The sequence below is a fragment of the Pristis pectinata genome, chromosome 15, assembly GCF_009764475.1.
Source record: "Pristis pectinata isolate sPriPec2 chromosome 15, sPriPec2.1.pri, whole genome shotgun sequence".
NCBI classification, from domain to species: domain Eukaryota; kingdom Metazoa; phylum Chordata; class Chondrichthyes; order Rhinopristiformes; family Pristidae; genus Pristis; species Pristis pectinata.
The window spans coordinates 48,691,913-48,714,698 of record NC_067419.1 but is presented as its reverse complement, the minus strand read 5'-3'; the positions used below and the strand labels follow the sequence as shown (position 1 = coordinate 48,714,698).

At 48.4% G+C, this 22,786-nt stretch overlaps 1 protein-coding gene across 9 annotated transcripts in view; it reads right to left on the bottom strand.

Moving 5' to 3' along the window:
- The window catches only part of nr1h4 (nuclear receptor subfamily 1, group H, member 4), a 68,635-nt gene that overhangs the window by 5,748 nt on the left and 40,101 nt on the right, over positions 1-22,786 (bottom strand). For 8 of the 9 annotated variants that reach the window (XM_052030188.1, XM_052030180.1, XM_052030181.1 and 5 more), the window contains 4 exons: positions 19,443-19,576; positions 17,229-17,327; positions 15,976-16,075; positions 7,828-7,974 (listed from right to left, as the gene is read on the bottom strand). In XM_052030188.1, coding sequence (XP_051886148.1) covers positions 7,828-7,974; positions 15,976-16,075; positions 17,229-17,327; positions 19,443-19,576 — 480 coding nt within the window. The remainder of the gene's footprint in view (positions 1-7,827; positions 7,975-15,975; positions 16,076-17,228; positions 17,328-19,442; positions 19,577-22,786) is intronic. The other variant, XM_052030183.1, reaches the window with a different exon arrangement.

Below are 22,786 nucleotides of genomic sequence, written 5' to 3'. Positions count from 1 at the left end.
AGGGGCTTTCAATGGGGAACAGAGCATCAAATGACAGAACAATTTGCAGGGCCATGGGGAAGGAACAGGGGGAATGGAACCAAGGGGATATTCTTCTAGGGTTGGCATGGACTCGATGGGCTGAACGGCCTCTTCCTGAGCTGTAACATGATTCTGTGATCCCAGAAGGGAATACTTTATAAGCAGGTTTAAACATAGGAAATTCAAGAATTCCTGATTGAGACCAAATTGGAGCCATAAACCTCAGATCCAAATAATGAATCCAGTCGGTAACATTAGAGCATTTTCCTTGCCCAGGTTCTTGGGATAGTGGATCTCAATCCCACAGGGAAGAGCTGAGGTGAACTGCTGGAGGGATTGACATAGAAGCTGGATAAACACGCAAGGGAGAGAGGAATAGAGGGACATGGGCAGTGGGGTGGGAGAAGGCTGAGGTGCTGAATGGTCTCTTAAAGCCACAATGAATCCAACATGAAACCCCTCCAGTAAGAAACGAACTGCTGGAGGAACTCAGTGGGTCAGGCAGCATCTGTGGAGGGAAATGGGCTGTCAACATTTTCGCTTGAGACCCCTCACCTGGTCTGGAACTGCCAACAGCAGAGTGATTGAGTTGGGGGATGTAGAAGAGGGCAGAACTACAGGAGGGCAGGGATCTGGGAGGGTTGTAGGAGGTGAGGGACATCATCTGATCTGAAACTCCTGTAGTGCAGCCTGGAGACCAGCAGATGGCACTGCTTCTCCCTTCAACGTACGGGGATTAAAATGGATGATATCTTCAGCGCGAATTCTTTAAACTGATGTCCAGGAGGGTGGCTACCAGTTCAGTAACAACCCCGACACAACCGTACCTGACACCCAGATGTTAGAGTAATTACAAAACAATTTCCTCTGATTCCTGCTGTTGATCGTACGACTATCCAGACTTTGAGATAACGTTGATATTGGTCTATTATTGTCACTTGTACCGAGGTACGGTGAAAAACTTGTCTTGCACACCGTTTGTACAGATCAATTCATTACACAGTGCATTGAGGTAGTACGAGGGAAAATAATAACAGAATGCAGAATAAAATGTAACAGCTACAGAGAGAAACAGGCAAAATGCTGCCTGAGACACAAGAAATTCCGCAGATGCTGGAATCTGCAGCAATACACAAAAAGTGCTGGAGGAACTCCGCAGGTCAGGCAGCATCCATGGAGGGAAATAAACAGTCGACGTTTCAGGTCAAGACCCTTCATCAGGACCGAAAAGGAAGAGGGCAGAAGCCAGAGAACTTCCGCCACCTCCAACAGGATCCTACCACCAGGCACATCTTCCCCTCCCCCCCACTCTCCGCTTTCTGTAGGGATCGCTCTCTCCACGACTCCCTTGTCCACTCGTCCCTCCCCACCGATCACCCCTCTGGCACTTATCCCTGCAACCGCACCAAGTGCTACACCTGTCTCTACACCTCCTCCTTCACCACCATTCAGGGCCCCAGACAGTCCTTCCAGGTGAGGCAGTGCTTCGCCTGAGAGTCTGAGGGAGTCATTTATTGCATCCGGTGCGGCATTCCCCACACCGGTGAGACCCGACGCAGATCGGGTAACCACTTCATTGAGCACTTTTGCTCCGTCCGCTGCAACAGCCAGGATCTCCTGGCGGCCAGACACCAATTCCACATCCCACTCCCACACTGACATGTCTGTCCACGACCTCCTCTACTGCCACGTTGAGGCCAGGCACAGGTTGGAGGAACAACACCTCATATTCCGCCTTGGGAGTCTCCAACCTGACGGCCTCAACATCGATTTCTCGAACTTCTGCTAACCCCTCCCCTTCTTTTTCTCCCTCCCCTCCCTTTGTCTTCCCTTTATTCCATGGTCCACTGCCCTCTCCCACCGGATTCCTTCTTCTTCAGCCCTTTGCCTCTCCTACCTGTCACCTCGCAGCTTATTACATCTTCCCCTCCCACCTACCTTCCCCCTCTCACCTGAACTCACCCATCCCCTGCCTGCGTGTGCTCCTCCCTCCCCCCTCCCACCTTCTTATTCTGGCTTCTGCCCTCTTCCTTTCCAGTCCCGATGAAGGGTCTCGGCCCGAAACGTCGACTGTTTATTTCCCTCCATGGATGCTGCCTGACCTGCTGAGTTCCTCCAGCATTTAGTGTGTGTTGTTCCAAATTCGGGCATCTGCTGAGTCTCTTGTGTCTCAGCCAGAGAGAAAGTGCAGTGCAGGTGAACAATAAGGTGCAAGGCCATAATGAGGTAGATTGTGAGATCAAGAGTCTACTTTGTCATACTAGGGGACCGTTCAATAGTCTTATAACAGTGGGATAGAAGCTGTCCTTGAGCCTGGTGCTACGTGCTTTCAGGTTTTTGTATCTTCTGCCTGATGGGAGGGGGGAGAAGAGAGAATGTCCAGGGTGGGAGGGGTCTTTGATTATCCTGGCTGTTTTCCCCAGGCAGTGAGAAGTGTAGGCAGATTAATCCAGTGTACTTGAGATCAGGTAACTGAAGGGTGAATTTGGCAGGAGAGCAGTTTATGGAATGCTGTGTCTGATTGAGGAGACAAGTGACAGATGAAAGGTCAGTGTTTTGAGAACCTTTCAAGTCCCCCATTCCTCGAGATGACGTGGATATCAATGCAAAATTATCTGCTCAGCATACATCAGACGTTTTATCCATCACTATTAGAGACCGGGCTAGGGTACAAAAAAACATTGCCCTCTGTGTTATCCCACATCTCCATGTGAATAAAGCCTTCTGTAGAAAGGGCAGCATCAGACACAGGCCAATCATTTCACAGAGTATTAAGAATTCATTATGCTCTGCATTATAATCCAAGACACAGATGAATTATCCATGAGAATGCCCTTAAATTAAAAGTTGATAGGTGACAAAGTGAAGGCCTTCAGGCACCAATCTCCCAGTTATCACACCTAGACTGCCACTGCCCGACAATGGGACCAATGATATTTAGACTTTCAATGTCCAAATCAGAATTATCTGCCCTTTATACCTGGGGGAGCTATTGAATCAACAGCAGAGGACAATGCAGCTGTTGTCTGTGGCACTGCTGCTTAACGATAGAGGGACAGGCAGACGTTGGAAACTGACAGAAGGTGGTGTGAATATTGTGGGTTAGAAAAAGATCCTGGTGCAGTACTGATGGAGCATCACACGGAGGGGCGGAACTGAGGGAGGGTCACACTGTGGGAGGGGCGGAACTGAGGGAGGGTCACACTGTGGGAGGGGCGGTACTGAGGGAGGGTCACACTGTGGGACGGGCGGAACTGAGGGAGGGTCACACTGTGGGACGGGCGGAACTGAGGGAGGGTCACACTGTGGGAGGGGCGGTACTGAGGGAGGGTCACACTGTGGGACGGGCGGAACTGAGGGAGGGTCACACTGTGGGAGGGGCGGAACTGAGGGAGGGTCACACTGTGGGACGGGCGGAACTGAGGGAGGGTCACACTGTGGGAGGGGCGGTACTGAGGGAGGGTCACACTGTGGGACGGGCGGAACTGAGGGAGGGTCACACTGTGGGACGGGCGGAACTGAGGAAGGGTCACACTGTGGGAGGGGAGGTACTGAGGGAGGGTCACACTGTGGGAGGGGTGGAAAGAAACTTTAAAAATGTGTTATTCTCCCACAAAATATTTTTAGAAATTGAACCATTCAATCTGAAAGTTTGGGGCATTGGTAAATTAGTTCATTGTTGTCACATGTACTGAAGTAGAGTGAAAAACTTTGTTTTGCATGCCATCCATACAGATCATTTCATCATGTCAGTGCATTGAGGTAGTACAAGGGAAAACAATAACAGAACGCAGAATAAAGTGTCACAGTTACAGAGAAAGTGCAGTGCAGGCAGACAATAAGGTGCATGGGCCATGATGAGGTAGATTGTGAGGTCAAGAGTCCATCTGACCGTACTAGGGGACCATTCAATAGTCTTATAACAGCAGGATAGAAGCTGTACTTGAGCCCGGTGCTACCTGCTTTCAGGCTTTTGTATCTTCTGCCTGATAGGAGGGGGGAGAAGAGAGAATATCCAGGGCGGGTGGGGTCTTTGATTATGTTGGCTGCTTTACCAATGCAGTGAGAAGTGTAGACAGAGCCCATGGAGGGGAGGCTGGTTTCTGATGTGACAGAGGCTGACAATGAGTTGATTGATTGAGTTGAGTAATATTTTAACTAGAGGGTAAACAAATTTAATCCCAGTTTTAACTCTGTCTCATTAAGTGCCTCAGAATCACTCTCAACCTCCACCTATACCCAGTCTACCTGGGTGGTTGAACAGGTGACCACAATCACTTCACCGCTTTTTCAGTGACCTGGTACTCTGGAGCACCAATGTGAAGCACAGTGAAAGAGGAAATCTAATCCCAGTCTAACAGCTGATACCTCATCCTCTGCCAGAAACACAGGTACAAATGGCACAATGAGGACAATACCATGCACTTAAATATTTATCTTCCCTGTGACCTGGTTTGCAACTATAGAAGATACAGTTCACATCCGGCCTGTTTGAAGGTGCAGATATAACCTCAGCGGGTCAGTAAAGCACAGAACTGCTCGAGAAAGAGCCATAATTTGGTCAGCACTGTCACTGTGAGATCAGAGAGAAATGGGCTGGATGTGAAATATGTGGAGAACGCCCAAGGTTTTCCACAGAACGGTGTTTGATGAGATTTCAGGGAACATGGAAAGAGGGCTATCAATGATAGTGGTGTACCTGTACCTTGTAATCACTCAGGCACATAGCACAGAAGGTTATTCAGCCTGTGGAACCCTTACATATCCCAGCTGATCTCAGGTTAAACTTACTAAGCTTCCACTGCTGTGTGTGGGAGAGTGTTTCATATTTCATGTATGGGGCAGCATGGTGGTGTAGCAGTTAGTGTAACGCTATTACAGTGCCAGCGACCCAGGTTCAATTCCAGCCACCGTCTGTAAGGAGTTTATATGTTCTCCCCGTGTCTGCGTGGGTTTCCTCCGGGTGCTCCGGTTTCCTCCCACATTCCAAAGACGTACGAGTTAGGAAGTTGTGGGCATGCTGTGTTGGCGCCGGAAGCCTGGTGACACTTGGGGGCTCTCTACACAACAGTGTAGAGAGACACAACAGTAGAGTCACAACAGACAACACTCTACACAAAAAGATGCATTTCACTGTGTGTTTTGATATACGTGGGACTAATAAAGAAATCTCATCTCATCATTTCTCCCAGGATGCCATTTTAATTTCTAGCTCTAGAAAAGACTAGCTCTAACATTAAGGCCACATCCACTCCAAGAATACACCACTCTTCTGTATCCTTAACCTCAGGATTTTATCAGATATGGTTCCAACCTGACCGAGGGACTTTCATTTTAATTCGGTCTCAGGGTGAGGAGGTCACTAGCAAGCTAGGAGCACTCTACCAGCCCTAACTGCCCGCCAGCTGGGTGGCTCCATGGGTCAAATGAGAGTGAATCAGGTGGGTGTGGACCGGGAGCCAGAGACCAGGCTGGGCAGGGACTGCCAATCTCTTCCAAGAGACAGTGAACCAGGCATTTCATTTTTACACCGACCCGAAAGTAGCAGCAGGTAGTACTCTTGGAGTCATACAGTGCGGACACAGGCCCTTCAGCCCATCAAGTCTGTACCAACCATCAAACACCCATTAACACTGATCCCATTTTATTCTCCCCACATTCCCGTCAACTCCCACCCACACACTGGGGGCAATTTACAGCAGCCAATTAACCCAACAACCTGTATGTTGTTGGGATGTTGGAGGAAACCGGAGCACCCAGGGAGGAAACTCACCCAGTCACAGGGAGAACGTGCAAGCTCCACACAGACAGTGCCTTGAGGTCAAGATAAGAACATGAGTCACTGGAGCTGTGACGAAGCAGCACTACCTGCTGCACAGTGGACACCCCAGACTGAAAACAACGTGCCTGGCAGGAGAACTTGGTGACAGACACAAGTGAACCTTGCTGCTCTCCCAGTGCAGGAACCATCTCAGAGCTGCTGACGGGCACCTTCCAGGGTGCAGGAGTATGCTGAGGGGCACTGAAGCTTAGTGCAGTCACCTCAAGGCTCTCTGGAGGAGGACAACAGCCTAGGCTCCTGCCACTGAACACAGAGCTGGGTCCTGTGTAAAACCCTTGGACATACTGTTCATGGAATGTACGTGAAAAATACATGTTGTGTTGATATGGTGTAAATCTTTAAGCTTATGGCACAATATACCTTGTACTGTGCATGGTGACGTATGGATATCCTGGGATAAATAGTCAAATTTTATGAATATAAATACATTTTTAGGAAAAAATATTGAATAATGTGATTGAGGCTGATCAAATGTTTGCTGATTATGAATATTAATGTCCAGTCTAACACCTGTCAGTGGGGACTGTGCTACACCAGTCTGTACCTCTCCCTGCAGGTAAAATAACTCCATCAGTGCCTGTGGCATTTTCCCGTCAGAATTGTACCAAACCAACAGACAGCATGAAAACAGGCCCTTCAGTCAATTGAGTCTATGCCAAACCTTAACCGTCCATTCACACTGATCCCATCAACTCCCCCCAAGATTCTACTCCTAACCCACACACTAGGGGCAATTTACAGCAGCCAATTAACCCACTGACCCACACGTTTTTGGGAGGAAACCTGAGGACTCAGAAAACCCACGGGGTCACAGGGAGAACATGCAAACTCCTCACAGACAGAACCCGAGGTCGGGATCGAACCGGGGTCTCTGAAGCTGCGAGGAAGTGACTGTATTCTCTGTGCCACTGTGGTGGGTGTGTGTTGGCAGATCTCCTGTGACGTTGCTCCTCTGTAATGATCCAGAACAGCTTCTCAAATTCAGGTGGAAACAAGGTTAGTATCTGTAAGATCACAATTACTTAAGTGGATGAATCCATCTCATCTTACAGCATCTAAACTGCTAACCAGGGCGGTAACTAGTGTAAACTACCGACTGACTATTTATTTCAACCTTTTAAATCAACAAGGCCTCCTAAATAAACAAGGGCAGTGGCTTGTGCTTTATAGATCCAGGCTGTGTCAAGGCATTACTCAGCTAATGGACCATGTCTGAGATAGGTGGATGTCAGGCAAGGTCCCCCCAAGAAGACCACTCACACAACAGGGCAGCAAGGACCACTGGGTTGAACACCAGGGCTGAATACTTCGCATGAGAATCCCATGACATGTTTATGTCTCGTCTGAAAGACATTACATCGAACAATGTTTTCCTACCCCAGTACCACCCCTCCCACGGTGTGACCCTCCCCAGTACAGCGCTCCCACAGTGAGACCCTCCCTCAGTACCACCCCTCCCACAGTGTGACCCTCCCCCAGTACCACCCCTCCCACAGTGTGACCCTCCCTCAGTACTGCCCCTCCCACAGTGACCCTCCCTCAGTACAGCACTCCCACAGTGAGACCCTCCCTCAGTACTGCCCCTCCCACGGTGTGACCCTCCCCAGTACAGCGCTCCCACAGTGAGACCCTCCCTCAGTACTGCCCCTCCCACAATACCAACCCTTTTTTTTTAGTGAATCGATTTTATTTTGCATAAGTTACTATCAAAATCATTTTTCATTATCGGAAGGAATATACTCTACACAGGTCAATTTAAATCACAAAACATGGTGATTTATGAAAAATGTGAACACTGTGAGCTGTTGAGTACAGTACCGCCCTCCCACAATGTGGCCCTCCCCCAGTACGATGCTCCCATGGTACCATCCCTCCCACAGTGTGATGTACTGTAGCCACTAAGAGACGGCACTGGTCAAGGTTCCTTGCACTGTTACATCAGTGAAGTGGCATTCTGTACTCACCACTGTGTCGGATTCGATCTTCCAGCAGCTCACTTTGTTGACATGGGATCTTCCTGCTGAATATCTGGGCAGAGCGAAGAAACATGGCTTCCACTGCTGAACCTTTTAGCAAGGCAATTTGATCCTCGTGGTCCAACATCTGGAAGCCTACAGAGAGTAGAGGCAGTGTCATGCACATCTGTCTCACTTCTTTGTGCAATATCCACTGATCAGGACGACAGTTAGTTCTGATTTATTCACCTGCACATTCACTGGATTCCTTGCAGTAAAATCACTCGGGGATCCAGTGGTTGACGAGGTGAATGATGAGTGCATTGTGTTTGGCTGGAGCAGGCAGTTGCTACCAAAGTGCCGAAAACTTCCCACGGATCCTTTTGATGACATTTTAAAATTTTTCTTTGTTTTCAAACCTATCCATAGAAAGAACCTGAAAGGCAACTCTTTCACGCAGAGGGTGGTGGGTATGTGGAACGAGCAGTCGGGGAAGTAGTACAGGTGGGTACAATTACAACATTTAAGGATATTTGGACAGTTACATGAATGGGGAATGTTTACAGGGATGTGGGCCAAATGCAGGCAAATAGTAGCTCAGTTAAGCCTCTTGGTGGGCAGGGACAAGTTGGGCTGAAGAGCCTGTTTCCATGCTTTGACTGTGCCTGCCCCTACTCTAAACTCCACCAGGTGAACCCCTCTAGAGGTCTCCATTGCCCATCTCTGTCCACTACTGGTGGCCGTGTCTTCCCCTGTCAAGGTCTGAAGCAAAGGAATCACTCCTTTAAAATTCATTACCTCCCCCTTCATAAGCCTTCCAAAAGCCCTCCCCCTTGACCCAGCTTCTGGTCAGCAGCTCCGATCTCTTCCGTGTCCAGTGTTGCATCAATGAAACACCTTTGGACCTTCTGCTAGTGAAGGTTTTGTGTGTGGAAGCAGTTGTTGAAGTTCATCCAAACACCACTGGACTTGCCAGGTCTTGGCAGGGATCCCGTCCAATAGTGGAACCAGGACTTCCATTGCACTCATACACCCCATGGTAGGGGTACCAAAACCAAGAGGGTATGGATTTAAGGCGAGGGAAAGGAGTTTTAAAGGGGATCTGAGGGGGTAAAATTCTCCCCCCCCCCCACAAATGTAATTGGGCAGGATGGGTTTGTTGGGCCAGAAGGGCCTGTTACCGTGCTGTATGTGGTTGATATCTGGAGCACACTGCCAGAGGAACACAAGAAACAGGAGCAGGAGGAGGCCATCCGGCCCGTCCAGCCTGCTCTGCCATTCAATAAGATCATGGCTGATCTGGCCGTGGACTCAGATCCACCAACCTGCCTTTTCCCCAGAGCCCTTAATTCCCCTACTATGCAAAAATCTAACTGTGTCTTAAATATATTTAATGAGGTAGCCTCTACTGCTTCCCTGGCAGAGAATTCCACAGATTCACTACTCTCTGGGAAAAGCAGTTTCTCCTCATCTCCGTCCTAAATCTACTTCCCAAATCTTGAGGCTATGTCCCCTAGTTCTAGTCTCACCTACCAGTGGAAACAACCTTCCTGCCTCTATCTTATCTATCCCTTTCATAATTTTATATGTTTCTATAAGATCCCCTCTCACTCTTCTCAATTCCAGCGAGTCATCCAGGCGACTCAGTCTCTCCTCATAGGCTAACCCCCTCATCTCTAGAATTAACCTGGTGAACCTCCTCTGCACCACCTCCAAAGCCAGTACATCTTTCCTCAAGTAAGGAGACCAGAACTGCACACAGTACTCCAGGTGCGGCCTCACCAGTACCCTGTACAGTTGCAGCACAACCTCCCTGCTCTTAAATTCAATCCCTCCAGCAATGAAGGTCAATATTCCATTTGTCTTCTTGATAACCTGTTGCACCTGCAAACCAACATTTTGTGATTCATGCACAAGCTCTCCCAAATCCTTCTGCACAACAGCATGCTGCAATCTTTCACCGTTTAAATAATAATCTGATCTTCTACTTTTCCTTCCAAAGTGGATGACCTCACATATACCAGCATTGTACTCCATCTGCCAGACCCTTGCCCACTCACTTAACCTATCTACATCTCTCTGCAGACTCTGCACAATTTACTTTTCCACTCAATTTAATGTCATCAGCAAACTGAGATACGCTACACTTGGTCCCCTCTTCCAAATTGTTAATGTATATCCTGGACAGTTGCAGGCCCAGTACCAACCCCTGCGGCTCCCCGCTCACCACTGATTGCCAACCAGAGAAACACCTATTTATCCCAACTCTCTGCCTTCTATTGGTTAACCAATCCTCTGTCCATACTAATACATTACCCCCAACTCCGTGCATCCTTACCTTATGGACAAGTCTTTTGTGTGGCACATTATTGAATGTCTTCTGGAAATCCAAGTATACAACATCCACCTGTTCCCCTCTATCCACTGCACTCATATCCTCAACGAACTGCAGTAAGTTTGTCAAACAGGACCTGCCCTTCCTGAGTCCATGTTGTCTGTGCCTGATGGAACCGTTTCTATCCAGGTGTCTCGCTATTTCTTCCTTAATAATAGCTTCAAGCATTTTCTTGACTGCAGACATTAAGCTAATTGGCCTATAATTACCTGCCTTTTGCCTACATCCTTTCTTTAAAAAAAATAAGACACATCTTTATTAGTCACATGTACATCAAAACAGTGAAATATTTCTTTTGCGTAGAGTGTTCTGGGAGGCAGCCTGCAAGTGTCGCCACGCTTCCGGCGCCAACATAGCATGCCCACAACTTCCAAACCTGTATGTCTTTGGAATGTGGGAGGAAACCGGAGCACCTGGAGGAAACCCATGCAGACACAGGGAGAACGTTCAAACTCCTTACAGACAGTGGCCGGAATTGAACCCAGGTCACTGGTGCTGTAATAGCGTTACGCTAACCACTACACTACCGTGCTGCCCACACAGTGACGTGACAGTCACTGTCTTCCAATCTGCTGGGACCTGCCCGGAGTCCAGAGAATTTTATTAAATCACAAACACCTCTAAAACTTCTGCCATTTCTTTCAGTACCCTGGGATGCATCCCATCAGGACCAGGGGACTTGTCTACCTATATGCACACTAGTTTGCTCATCACTGCCTCTTTAGTGACAGTGATTGTATCGAGGTCCTCACCTCCCATCGCATCCATAACATCTCTACACATGTTGGACATGTCCTTCACTGTGAAGACCGACATGAAATAGTCATTCAAGGCCTCGGCCATTTCCACATTACCCAATATTAATCCCCCCTTCTCACCTTCCAAGGGACCTACATTCGCTTTAGCCACTCTTTTCCACTTTATATAATTATAAAAACTTTTACCATATGTTTTTATATTTTGTGCTAGTTTACTTTCATAATCTATCTTCCCTTTCCTTATTGCTTGCTTAGTGGTTCTTTACTGCTTTTTAGAGTTTTCCTAATCTTCCAGTTTCCCACTACTTTTGGTGACTTTGTGTGCATGAGCTTTTAGCTTGATGCCTTTTTACTTCCTGGCTCTCCCCACCCTCACTGTCCTTGGTTTTAACTGGAATATACTTTTGTTGAGCACCGTTAAAAATCTCTTTGAAAGTCTTTCACTGTCCTACCAGACAGCCAGTGTTCCCAGTCTACGCTAGCCAACTCCTCCCGTTGTAGCCTCCCTTGTTTAGGCATAATACACTGGTTTTAGATCAAACTATTGCACCTTCCATTTGTATGAGAAATTCAATCATACTATGATCACTCTTTCCAAGAGGATCCCTAACTACAAGATCATTAATTTTACCTGTCTCATTGCACAGGACCAGATCTAAGATAGCATTTTTCCTTGTAGGTTCACTAACATACTGTTCAAGAAAGTTATCACTGATGCATGCTATGAAGTCTTCCTCAGGACTGCCTCGACCTACTTGATTCGCCCAATCCATGTAGAAGTTAAAGTTCCCCATGACAACTGCCATTCCATTCTTACATAGAACAGTACAGCATAGGAACAGGCCTTCAGCCCACAATGTTGTGCTGAACCAGTTGGTAATAAAATGCCCAACTAAACTAATCCTTTCTGCCTACACAATGTCCTTATCCTACCATTTCCCTCACATCCATGTGCCTGTCTAAGAGCTTCTTGAATGCCCCTATCGTATTTGCCTCCAGCACCACCCCAGGCAGCGCATTCCAGGCACCCACCACTTGCCCCACACATCCCCTTTGAACATGCCCCCTATCACCTCAAATGCATGCCCTCTGGTATTAGACATTTCAACCCTGAGGAAAATATACTGGCTGTCTATCTATGCCTCTCATAATCTGATAGAGCTTCATCAGGTCTCCCCTCAGCCTCCACCATTCCAGACAAAGCAACCCAAGTTTGTCTAACCTCTCCTCATAGCACATTCCCTCTAATCCAGGCAGCAGCCTGGTGAACCTCCTCTGCACCCTCTCCAAAGCCTCCACACCCTTCCTATAATAGGGCGACCAGAACTGAATGTAATACTCCAGATGTGGCCTAATTAAAGCTGCAGCATAACTCCTGACTCTTGAACTCAGTGCCTCGACTAATGAAGGCAAGCATGCCGTACACCTTCTTTATCACCCTATTGACCTGTGCAGCCACTTTCAGGGAGCTATGGACTTGAACCCCAAGATCCCTCTGCAGATCAACACTGTTAAGGGTCCTGCCATTAACAGTGTGCTGTCTCTTTACATTTGATCTCCCAAGGTGCAACATTTCACATTTGGCCAGGTTGAACTCCATCTGCCATTTCTCAGCCCAGATCTGCAACTGATCTACATTCCGCTGTATCCTTTGGCAGTCTCCTACACTATCCACAGCACCACCAATCTTCGTATCATCTGCAAACTTGCTAACCCACCAATGAACATTTTCATCCAGGTCATTCACATGCATCAGATATTTCTTGGTTTATTGCCCGTGCCACTGCAATGTTATTATTCAGTGGCCTAGAGACAACTCCCACCAGTGATTGTTTCCCTTTACTATTCCCAATCTCTACCCAGATGGACTCAACATTCTGCTCGTTAGATCTCATATCAGCTCTCACTATCACCCTGATCTCAGCCTTAACTAAGATCACTACCCCACCTCCCCTACCTTCCTGCTTGTCCTTCCGTATTACCTCATACCTTTGGATATTTAATTCCCACTCATCTCCACCCTGCAACCACATTTCTGTAATGGCCACTAAATCACACCCCTTTGTACGGACTTGTGCCACAAGTTCACTGACCTTGTTTCGAATACTATGGGCATTCAGGTAAAGTGCCCTTACGCTCATTGTGTTTTTAGAATCCGGTAACCTTTGTGTCCTTTGCGTTTGACTTTTCTGTTCTCCACTCTTACTTTTTTCTAACTTTTCCTCTGGTCTCTGCTTTGCTTCCCTCTGTCTTTCTGCATGGATTCCCATCCCCCTGCCATATTAGTTCAAACCCTCCCCAACAGCACTACAAACAATCCCCCAGGACATTGATCCCACTCCTGCCCAGGTGTAGACCATCCAGTTTGTACTGGTCCCACCTCCCCAGAACCGGTTCCAATGCCCTAGGAATCAGAAACCCTCCCTCCTGCCCCACTGCTCAAGCCACATGTTCACATTAACTCTGCTGCTGTTCCTACTCTGACTGGCATGTGGCACAGGTAGTGATCCTGACGTTATTACCTTTGAGGTCCTACTCTCTAATCTATCTCCTAGCTCCCTAAATTCAGCTTGTAGGGCCTCATCCCACTTCTTTCCTGTATCATTGGTACCTACATGCACCAAGACAACTGGCTGTTCACCCTCCCCTTCCAGAATGCCCTGCAGCCGCTCCGAGCATCCCTGACCCTTGGACCTGGGAGGCGACACACCAACTGGGAGTCTCGTTTGCGGCCACAGAAGCTCCTGTCTATTCCTCTTACCATGGAATCCCTGACCACTAGAGCTCTGTCACTTTTTCCTGCCCTCCTGTGCAGCAGAGCCACTCACGGTGCCATGATCCTGGCTACTGCTGCCTTCCCCTGATGACCTATCTTCCCCAGCAGTATCCAAAGCGGTATATCTGTTTTGGAGGGAGATGACCACAGGGGACTCCTGCACTACCTTCCTGCTAGTCACCCATTCCCTAACTTTCCCTAGGCCTTTAAACTGCAGTGTGACCAACTCACTAAATATGCAATCCACAACATTCTCAGCATCATGTATGCTCTAAAGTGAATCCACACACAGCTCCAGTGCTGACATGCAGTTTGTCAGGAACTGCAGCTAGACACATTTCTGGCACACGTAGTCATCAGGGACACTGGCAGCCTCCCTGAGTTCCCACATTGCACAGAAGGAGCATGACACGGGTCTGAGCTCACCTGCCGTGACTAAAAAGCTTTGAGGGAAAATCAAGACACAGAAAAAAAAGGAATAAGAACCTCCCCTCTCCTCTCCTACCATTGCCCACTCTCCTCAATGAAGCCTGGTAGTCACCAAAGCCCACACATAGACAGCCAGTAGCACTTTGACTAGGCAGCAGCCCCTCTCAAAATGGCTGCTCCAAATGACAACTCTGCCTAACCCTAACTTCTTTTTATGAGCTGCTGATAATGAGCTAATCACCTATTAACTAACAATTAGCTGACTTACCTCTTAAATTTCGGCAAGTGAACGGTGGAGTCACCAGTCACTACCTTTAAGAGTCACTTAGATACTTAACTAGGCAGGGCAGATGGACTTGGACCTAATGTAGGCAGATGGGATCAGTGTAGATGAGCAAAAAGGATAGCATGGATGTGATGGGCCAAAGGGACGGTTTCGGTGCTGTACAACTCTGTGTGAAAATTTGAATTCTGGGTGTCTGAAATTTGACCCCCTCAGGGTCTGCCCAGTTCTGTAGATGTGACCAGGGAATCTGCTCCATCACTGGTATCGTGGTACAGCAGTGATGTTAGCAGAACAGGAACCTGTGTAACAGGGACACTTGTTCCCATATAAGTGACCCTTATCCATACGAGGTCCAGATCAAAGCACAGCTTCATGCATTCTGCAGACATCAAGGCCAGAATTATAAGATAATAAAGCATAGCATGACGTGGTCACCTTACTGGGCGAGAAATTTCGGGCTCTGGATTTATCATTAATTCCAAATTTACTTCATCATTGAATCTGAATTCCCCATGTGACATGGTGGAATTGAACCCACATTGAAGTCTCAGTTGTCCATGCTCTGGATTGCCAGCCAAGCAACATCCAGCACAGCGAGGGAAGGAGGAGGGGGTGGTGATCACAGAAGAGCTTGTCATCCCGAAGGAAAAATTATAAGGATAAGGTCAGTAAAACTAAAGAGCTGATTGTTGACCTCAGGAAGGGGAAGGATGGTGAACATGTACCAGTCTAAGTTGGGGGATCGGCGGTGGAGAGAGTCAGCAGCTTTAAATGCCTGGGTGTTAACATATTGGACGACCTGTCTTGGGCCCAGCACACAGATGCAATCACAAGGAAGGCGCGCCAGCATCTTTACTTTCTTAGAAGGTCAAGGAGGGTGGCTCGTCACTGAACATTCAAAAAAACTTCTGCAGATGTACTGTTGAAAGATGTACTGGTTGCATCATGATCTGGGACGGCAATTTGAATGCGCAGGAACGTAAGAAGCTGCAGAGAGTAGTGGACTCAGCCCAATACATCATGGGCACATCCCTCCCCACCATCGGTAGTATCTACAGGAGGCACTGCCTCAGGAAGGCAACATCCATCATCAAAGATCCCCACCATCCGGGCCATGCCATCTTCTCACAGCTCCCATCGGGTAGGAGGTACAGAAGTCTGAAGTCCCACACCACCAGGGTCGGGAACAGCTACTTCCCTTCAACCATTCCGTTCTGAAACCGACGAGGTAACAACCCTAATCACTACATCAGTAGAACAACACTGGGACCGACTTTGCACTACAATGGGCTTTGTTTTTTTCTTGTACTAATTGTGTTCTTTCTTGTATAATTTTGTATAATTGGTGTTTAATTAATGTTTCTCTTGTGAATTCTGCTTACCTGAGGCCCTGTGCCTGTGATGCTGCTGCGGGTAAGTTTTTCATTGCACTTGTGCACACATGGACTTGTGCACGTGACAATAAACTCGACTTTAACTTTCGATAAATGGAGCCAGAAGCAGAGTCACTCACCTGGCAGTTTCTTGGTGAATTCCACCAGCAGTTGGACATGACTGGTCGCTGTTTCAGTGAGGAGCAGGAAGTTTTCCTCGGGACTGCATCGCTGCTGCAGCTGGAGAAATGCACAAAGAGCTGTCAGAGCATCACAGCAGTGGCTCGCTCAGAGATGGGACTCGAACGGTTCAACCTGTAGACCCAGAGAGGACCACCTGGTACAGTCCCTACCCCAGCCTCCCCGAGGGCGGCATGTGACACAGCTGGTAGAGGTTCCCTCCCACATCCCAGCGATGTGCTGGTTGGTAGGATAACTGGCTGCTGTGAATTGCCCCGCTCGTGAGTAGGTGGTACGGCAACTGCTCTGCCCAGGACCAGAAGAAACAGCAGAGAGTTGTGGACACAGCCCAACACATCACAAACACCAGCCTTCCCTCCTTGGATTCTGTCTTTACCTCTCACTATTTTGTGAAGCAGCCAGCGTAATCAAAGACCCCACCAACCCGGGACATTCTCTCTTCTCTCCTCTTCCATCAGGAAGAAGATACAGGAGCCCAAAGGCACGTATCACCAGGCTCAAGGACAGCTTCTACCCCACTGTGATAAGACTATTGAACGGTTCCTTTATACGATGAGATGGACTCTGACCTCACGATCTACCTTGTTGTGACCTTGCACCTTATTGCACTGCACTTTCTCTGTAGCTGTGACACTTTACTCTGTACCGTTATTGTTTTTACCTGTACTAGCTCAATGCACTCTGTATTAACCCAATATAACTGCACTGTGTAATGAATTGACCTGTACGATCGGTATGCAAGACAAGTTTTTCATTGTACCTCGGTACAAGTGACAATAATAAACCAATTCCAATGTGGCGAGAATAAAAAGTGGGATTAGTATTGATGGTCAACATGGATTTGATGGGCTGAAGGGCCTGTTTCCATGTTGTATGACCGATGGTTCCAACTCTGTGGAACTGATCTACACCCATTCTGTGGCAACAGAACCATAAATCCAAGTGACCATTGTATGACACACATTAGAGGAGATGCCGGGGAGGGGTGGAATCAGATCCAATCACTGAGTTTAAGAGACATTTAGACTAATGGGCAAGGCATAGAAGGACACTCACCTAAATCAGGCAAATGGAATTAGTGTAGGTGGGCAAAAAGGTTAGCATGGATGTTGTGGGCGAAGGGCCTGTACAGCTCTGTGACTATGAGTCTAAAACAAATTCATGTGTAGAGGCCATTCCCTTCAATACTTACCAGCTTCTTGGTCAGCTCTTGAGGGACACGATACTTGGTGAAGGCATCGAGGATGTGCCTCAGGAGATCTTGTTGCTTTGGGGTGAATTCTATTTTCTGCTGAAGTGACAGAATCGGAACAATCAGAACCCCAGCTCAATCTTTAGTCAGAGAGTTTGGACAATCAATCTTACAATGCCCTTGGAACCTAAGTCCTGCGCTCAGTAACCTAAGGAACCTCAGTAACCTAAGTAACCTCAGGAACCTAAGTCCTGTGCTCAGTAATCAGGGTAGATGACATGAGATGTATCGCTCATGTGGCAGAAGTGAGCTTTCCAATAATGCAAAGGCGTGGTTGGTAAGATCACCATTACCCACTGCCCTCGAGAATGTGGGGGTGAGCCGCTAGTGTGAACAACAGCGGTCCTTCTGGTGAAGGTGCTCCCACAGCGATGTTGGCGTGGGAGTTCCAGGATTTAGACCCAGTGACGGAGAAGGACTGGCGATAGATTTCAAATCAGGGTGAAGGGGGCTGGCAGGGATCGGTGTTCTTATCACCTATTGTCCTTCCAGGAGGGAGAGGTTGTGGGTTTGGGACGGACACACCATCAAAGGAAGTAGTTAGGTTCTCAAAGCTCCCACCACCAGAGCTTCCCTCCCCGATGTCTGACTAAAGGAGGTTGATTGCTGGGTTTAGACACCACCTCCACTATCATGGTTCAGGTTTCATCCAGTAACTCCCGATGCCTCTGCTTTAAACAGACTTTGCGATAAAATTAGGCATCATAAATAACAGTGGATAATAGATAAAAATGATGTTTTCACAATAGAAGGTGTGTATAGCAGTAGATGTCAAACAAATAGTCACAAACATTAGATCGGAAGCTTTTTGTCAAACCAGATATTCAGGGATACTTTGTCCATCTGGGTGGGTGGAGTTTGGACAGGGCTCGTCCATGGTCTCAGTGATGGGTGGAACAGTCTTGAGTGACAGAATGGCCTCCTCCTGTGTCCATGGACCATTGGGAGTAGCTCACAAACACGGCCCATGTGTCAGTGTCAGGTTTGGCATTAAATGGTGACTTCACCCAGTGTCCTCGACCATTGGCCTGTGCCCAGGAAATATTGGGTCTACCCCATGATTGCTGCCTCCTGTTGCCGAATTCCCGACCATCAGGGGGTGGGATGTTAGGTCATGGGATCTTTCCTTGCAGTGAGCGGCATTGTTCTGACTCTGGGGTTCCTGTGTTCTCGGGGCTGGTATCCACTGTGATCAGATCTCACCTTGATCCACGTTCCTCCCACCTCCCCCTATCCCACCCCATGACTTCCCATCCCCATTTTCCCACTCCTCCCCCTCATCCACCAACCTTTCCCCACCTCCCCAGACCCTGCCCGTCCACCCTCCTCGCACCTTCAATCCCACAGGGAGTGGTGGGGCCCAGCCAGTTCCACCGCGGGTACAGCTCTCCCCACCGTCGAGGAATATCTACAAGAGGCGATGTGTCAGGAAGGCGACGTCCATCATCAGGGACCCCCACCATCCGGGCCGTGCCCTCTTTTCGATGCTGCCATCAGGCAGGAGGTACAGGAGCCAGAAGACCCCACACCTCACGGTTCAACAACAGCTTCTATCCCACTGCCGGCAGGTTCTTGAACCCACCTGAAAAACCCCAACACTGCCTCGGACTAGATTTTCTCTCTCTCTCAATCTTGCACTAGTGTCATTAAGGTTATCTTGTTTATTTTGTGTGTAAATTATGTATAATTTATGTTATGTTTTCCTCATCTTGCAATGTACTGTGCTGCGGCTGCAAACGGCAGTTATCCTGGTGTATGTTTGCCTGTGACAATAGACAGGAACATCTGACCCCACCACTCCTCCCCTACAACCCACTCCCTCCACTACGCTCCCCAACTCCCCAATCCATCCCTCACCCACCCTGTTACCCCCCCTCCCCACCAATCCCTCCCCCACTGCCCGATCTCCACCCCATTAAACCCCACTGCAAACTCCCCAACCCCTGGTCCCTCTCTCCCCCCTCCACTCCTCTCCTCCTGCTCTTCCCTACCCCACCCCCAACTTCCCCCACCTCAGATCCCACCCCCCCCATGGTGTAACACACCGCACCACCTGCTCCTCCCCACCCACACCCCACTTTAAAATCAGGACTACGTGTATGGGAAGATATAGCCCCCCTGTGTCACTCGAAAAGAAAGCGAGAGCGGGTTTACTTTGGTGTGCTTGGTGGTGGACGTCACTTGCTTGGAATCCAGCCCGTCCACGCTCTCTCTCCCCAGTGGCTCGGGGGGCAGTGAGGGACATTTCCGCAGTCGCTTTGACTTGCACTGAATTTCCGTCAACAGACCTGCAAGATCAGAAGGCAAGTCCCTGGATTACACATGTCCCTCTGGACAATCACAGGAGTACTTTGCTGTTCCCACTCCCACTCTTTCCGTCCCTTCTCATTGTAACCTGGAATTTTAACCTCCACCCGTAAATCCCGGCATTCCTCCAATTCCAGCATCCCAACCATCGCCCATTCCCATCGCTGTGCCACTGACAACCATGCCTTCAGCTGCCTGGGCCCCAAGCTCTGGAACTCCCTCCCTAACTTTCCCAATTTTCTAGACCTCTCCCTTTAAAATCCTCCTCGAGCAGGACATTGGTCACTCATCTCCATCTCCTTAAATAAAAACAGGCACTACTGTAACCACTCAGCACGTCAGGCAGCATCTGTGGGGAGAGGAAGGGTCACCGTTTCAGTGGATCTGGAAAAGGCCAGGGATGTAATAAATTCCAATGGCTGTGACAGATGTTTCTCTGCCTGATGAAAGGTCAATGAGCAGACGCATTAGCCCTGTTTCTCTCTCCTCAGACGCTGCCTGACCTGCTGAGTATTTCCAACATTGTCTGTTTTCACATCGGGATTCCAGATTTTATTTTGTTAGCATTATCACCTTCTGTGTGTCCTGTGAAGCACTTTGGCAAGGTTTCCCATGTAACAGATGCTACACAAGTGCAAATTCAACGAGATTGTTGTTAAAAATCTAACACCCTTCAAGGAAAGAACTCTCAACTGCCTCCTCAGTTTGGGCGTAGTTTATAGAATGGTACAGCATGGAAGCAGGCCATTCGGCCCACTATGTGGGCACTGAACAGTGGGCACCCATCTGTACTTACCCCATCTCCCAGCACTTGGCCCGTAGCCCTCTGTGCCTCAGAGATTCGTGCTCATTTACTCATTTCTTCAATGCCGTCAGTGACTCTGCTTCCACTGCTCTCTCTGGCAGTGTGTTCCAGGTTCTCCCCACTCTCTGGGTGAAGAAGGTCCCCCTCAGGTCCCCACTTCCCCCTTGTTCTAAACCTGTGTTCTTTAGTGTTACATACCTCTGATATGGGGAAAAATTTCCTGCAGTCTACCCTATCTATACCCCTCAATTTTGAATACCTCAGTCACGTACCTCGCTTAATAACCCCCTCCACTCCAAGGAGAACAGACCCAGCCTCTAAAGTCTCTCCTTGTAACTGAGACACTCCATCCAAGGCAACACTCTGGTGAATCTCCTCTGTGCCCTCTCCAGTGCTGTCACATCCTACAGTATGGTTAGGGATGGACAACAAATGCTTGCAATGTCAGTGGTCCCCACACCCCCTGAATTAGGAGAAGGACTCGACCCCTCAAACCTTCTCCTCCACTGACTTACACAGACTGATTCCGTTGTGATGTCAGCTTGACATTTCCATCTAACCAGGAACGTGCAGGAACGTAAGAAGCTGCAGAGAGTAGTGGACCCAGCCCAATACATCACGGGAACATCCCTCCCCACCATCGGGAGTATCTACAGGAGGTGCTGCCTCAAGAAGGCAACATCCTTCATCAAAGATCCCCACCATCCAGGCCGTGCCATCTTCTCGCAGCTCCCATGGGGCAGGAGGTACAGAAGCCTGAAGTCCCACACCACCAGGTTCAGGAACAGCTACTTGCCTTCAACCATTCAGTTCTTGAACCAACCGGCACAACCTGAACCCTACCTCAGTACAGCAACACTGGGACCACTTTGATCACTTTGCACTAAAATTGACTTTGTTTTGTTTTTGTCATAATTGTGTTTTTTCTTGTAAAAATTGTGTTTAATTTATGTTTAATCTATGTTTTTCTTGTGAATGCTGCTTACCTGATGTTATGTGCCTGTGATGCTGCTGCAGGTAAATTTTTCATTGCACCTGTGCACACATGGACTTGTGCACGTGACAGTAAACTCGACTTTGACTTTAACCACAATAAGCTTTCACCCTTTTACTTGTCAGGAACCAATCTACCTCTGCCTTAAACATATTCCAATCTGCATGTTCCTTTCCTCAAGAAAGTTTCAATGACTCATAACCGTCTGAGAGAAAAAAAAAACATCTCAGCTTTGTTGTAAATGAGGCTGCAACAATAGAGGGAATCGAAAGCCAGGAGAAAAATGTCAAATGTAGGTCTTTACTGGACTGGGAGGCCACCTGGCTCAGTGACCTGTGGGGGTGATGGGTGAATGAGCCTCAGTGGGTTAGGGTACGGGCAGCAGTGTTTCAGGTGAGGTCAAGCTGTTGAAGTGTTTTGGACTGGCAGCGAGCCAGGGGAGTACTGGAATAATTGACTATGTACAATGTTTATAAATAACACTTGATGTTCAATTCATGAGTCACTTGAGCAGACCAATTAAAAGCTCAATATTTCCATTGCTCTGTGTACTGGAATAGAACAGCTCCCTCCCCACCTCAGTGTCAACCTGCACGTGCCTTAGCGTAACGTCTGTTATCAAGCTTCCTGCCTCCAAATACCCCTGACCTTCAAACCTTCCCAAACTGCAACCTTTACTCCACCAATCTTGTAAAAAACATACTTCTGTTTGTGTGTGTCTGTGTGTGTGTGTCTGCGTAGGCGCATGTGTGTGCGCGTGCATGTGTGTGCATCAGCATGTGTATGCACACGTGTGTGCACGTGCATTTAAGTACTCAAGCGTGGATGTGTTTGTATGTCTGTATCTCTACATGCATCTGCGCATGTGTGCATATGCGTGTGTATGTATACATGTGCACACATGCATGTGTGTGCCGCATGTGTGTGTGCATCTGTGTGTTTGTGTGTGTGCGTGCGTGTGTCGGGGATGGGTGGGAGGTGGGAGGTGGGGGGGAGCAGTTTCCCTGTCAAAGCTTCTGTCCTGGTCTATGTTGAACCAATCCAACAGTAGGAGACAGAAGGCAAGGTTAGCACACAATTCCTGAGTGAAATCGATCCAATAACCAGGCCACACGGTGGTACACACACTATCGGGGGTAACCTTATCTTGGGAAAATGGGGCTCGGGCTGGAGAAGAGGGATTAGAGACCTTAGTTCAGGTTAAAGATCCAGGCCAGCACTTGAGTGCAGCATTGAGGGAATGCTCTGGAGACACAAGAGACTGCAGCTGCTGGAATCTGGAGTAACACACAAACTGCTGCAGGAACTCAGCGGGTCGAGCAGCATCTGTGGAGGGAAATGAACAGTCGACGTTTCCGGTTGAGACCCTTCCTGAGCTCCAACCTTCTGCGT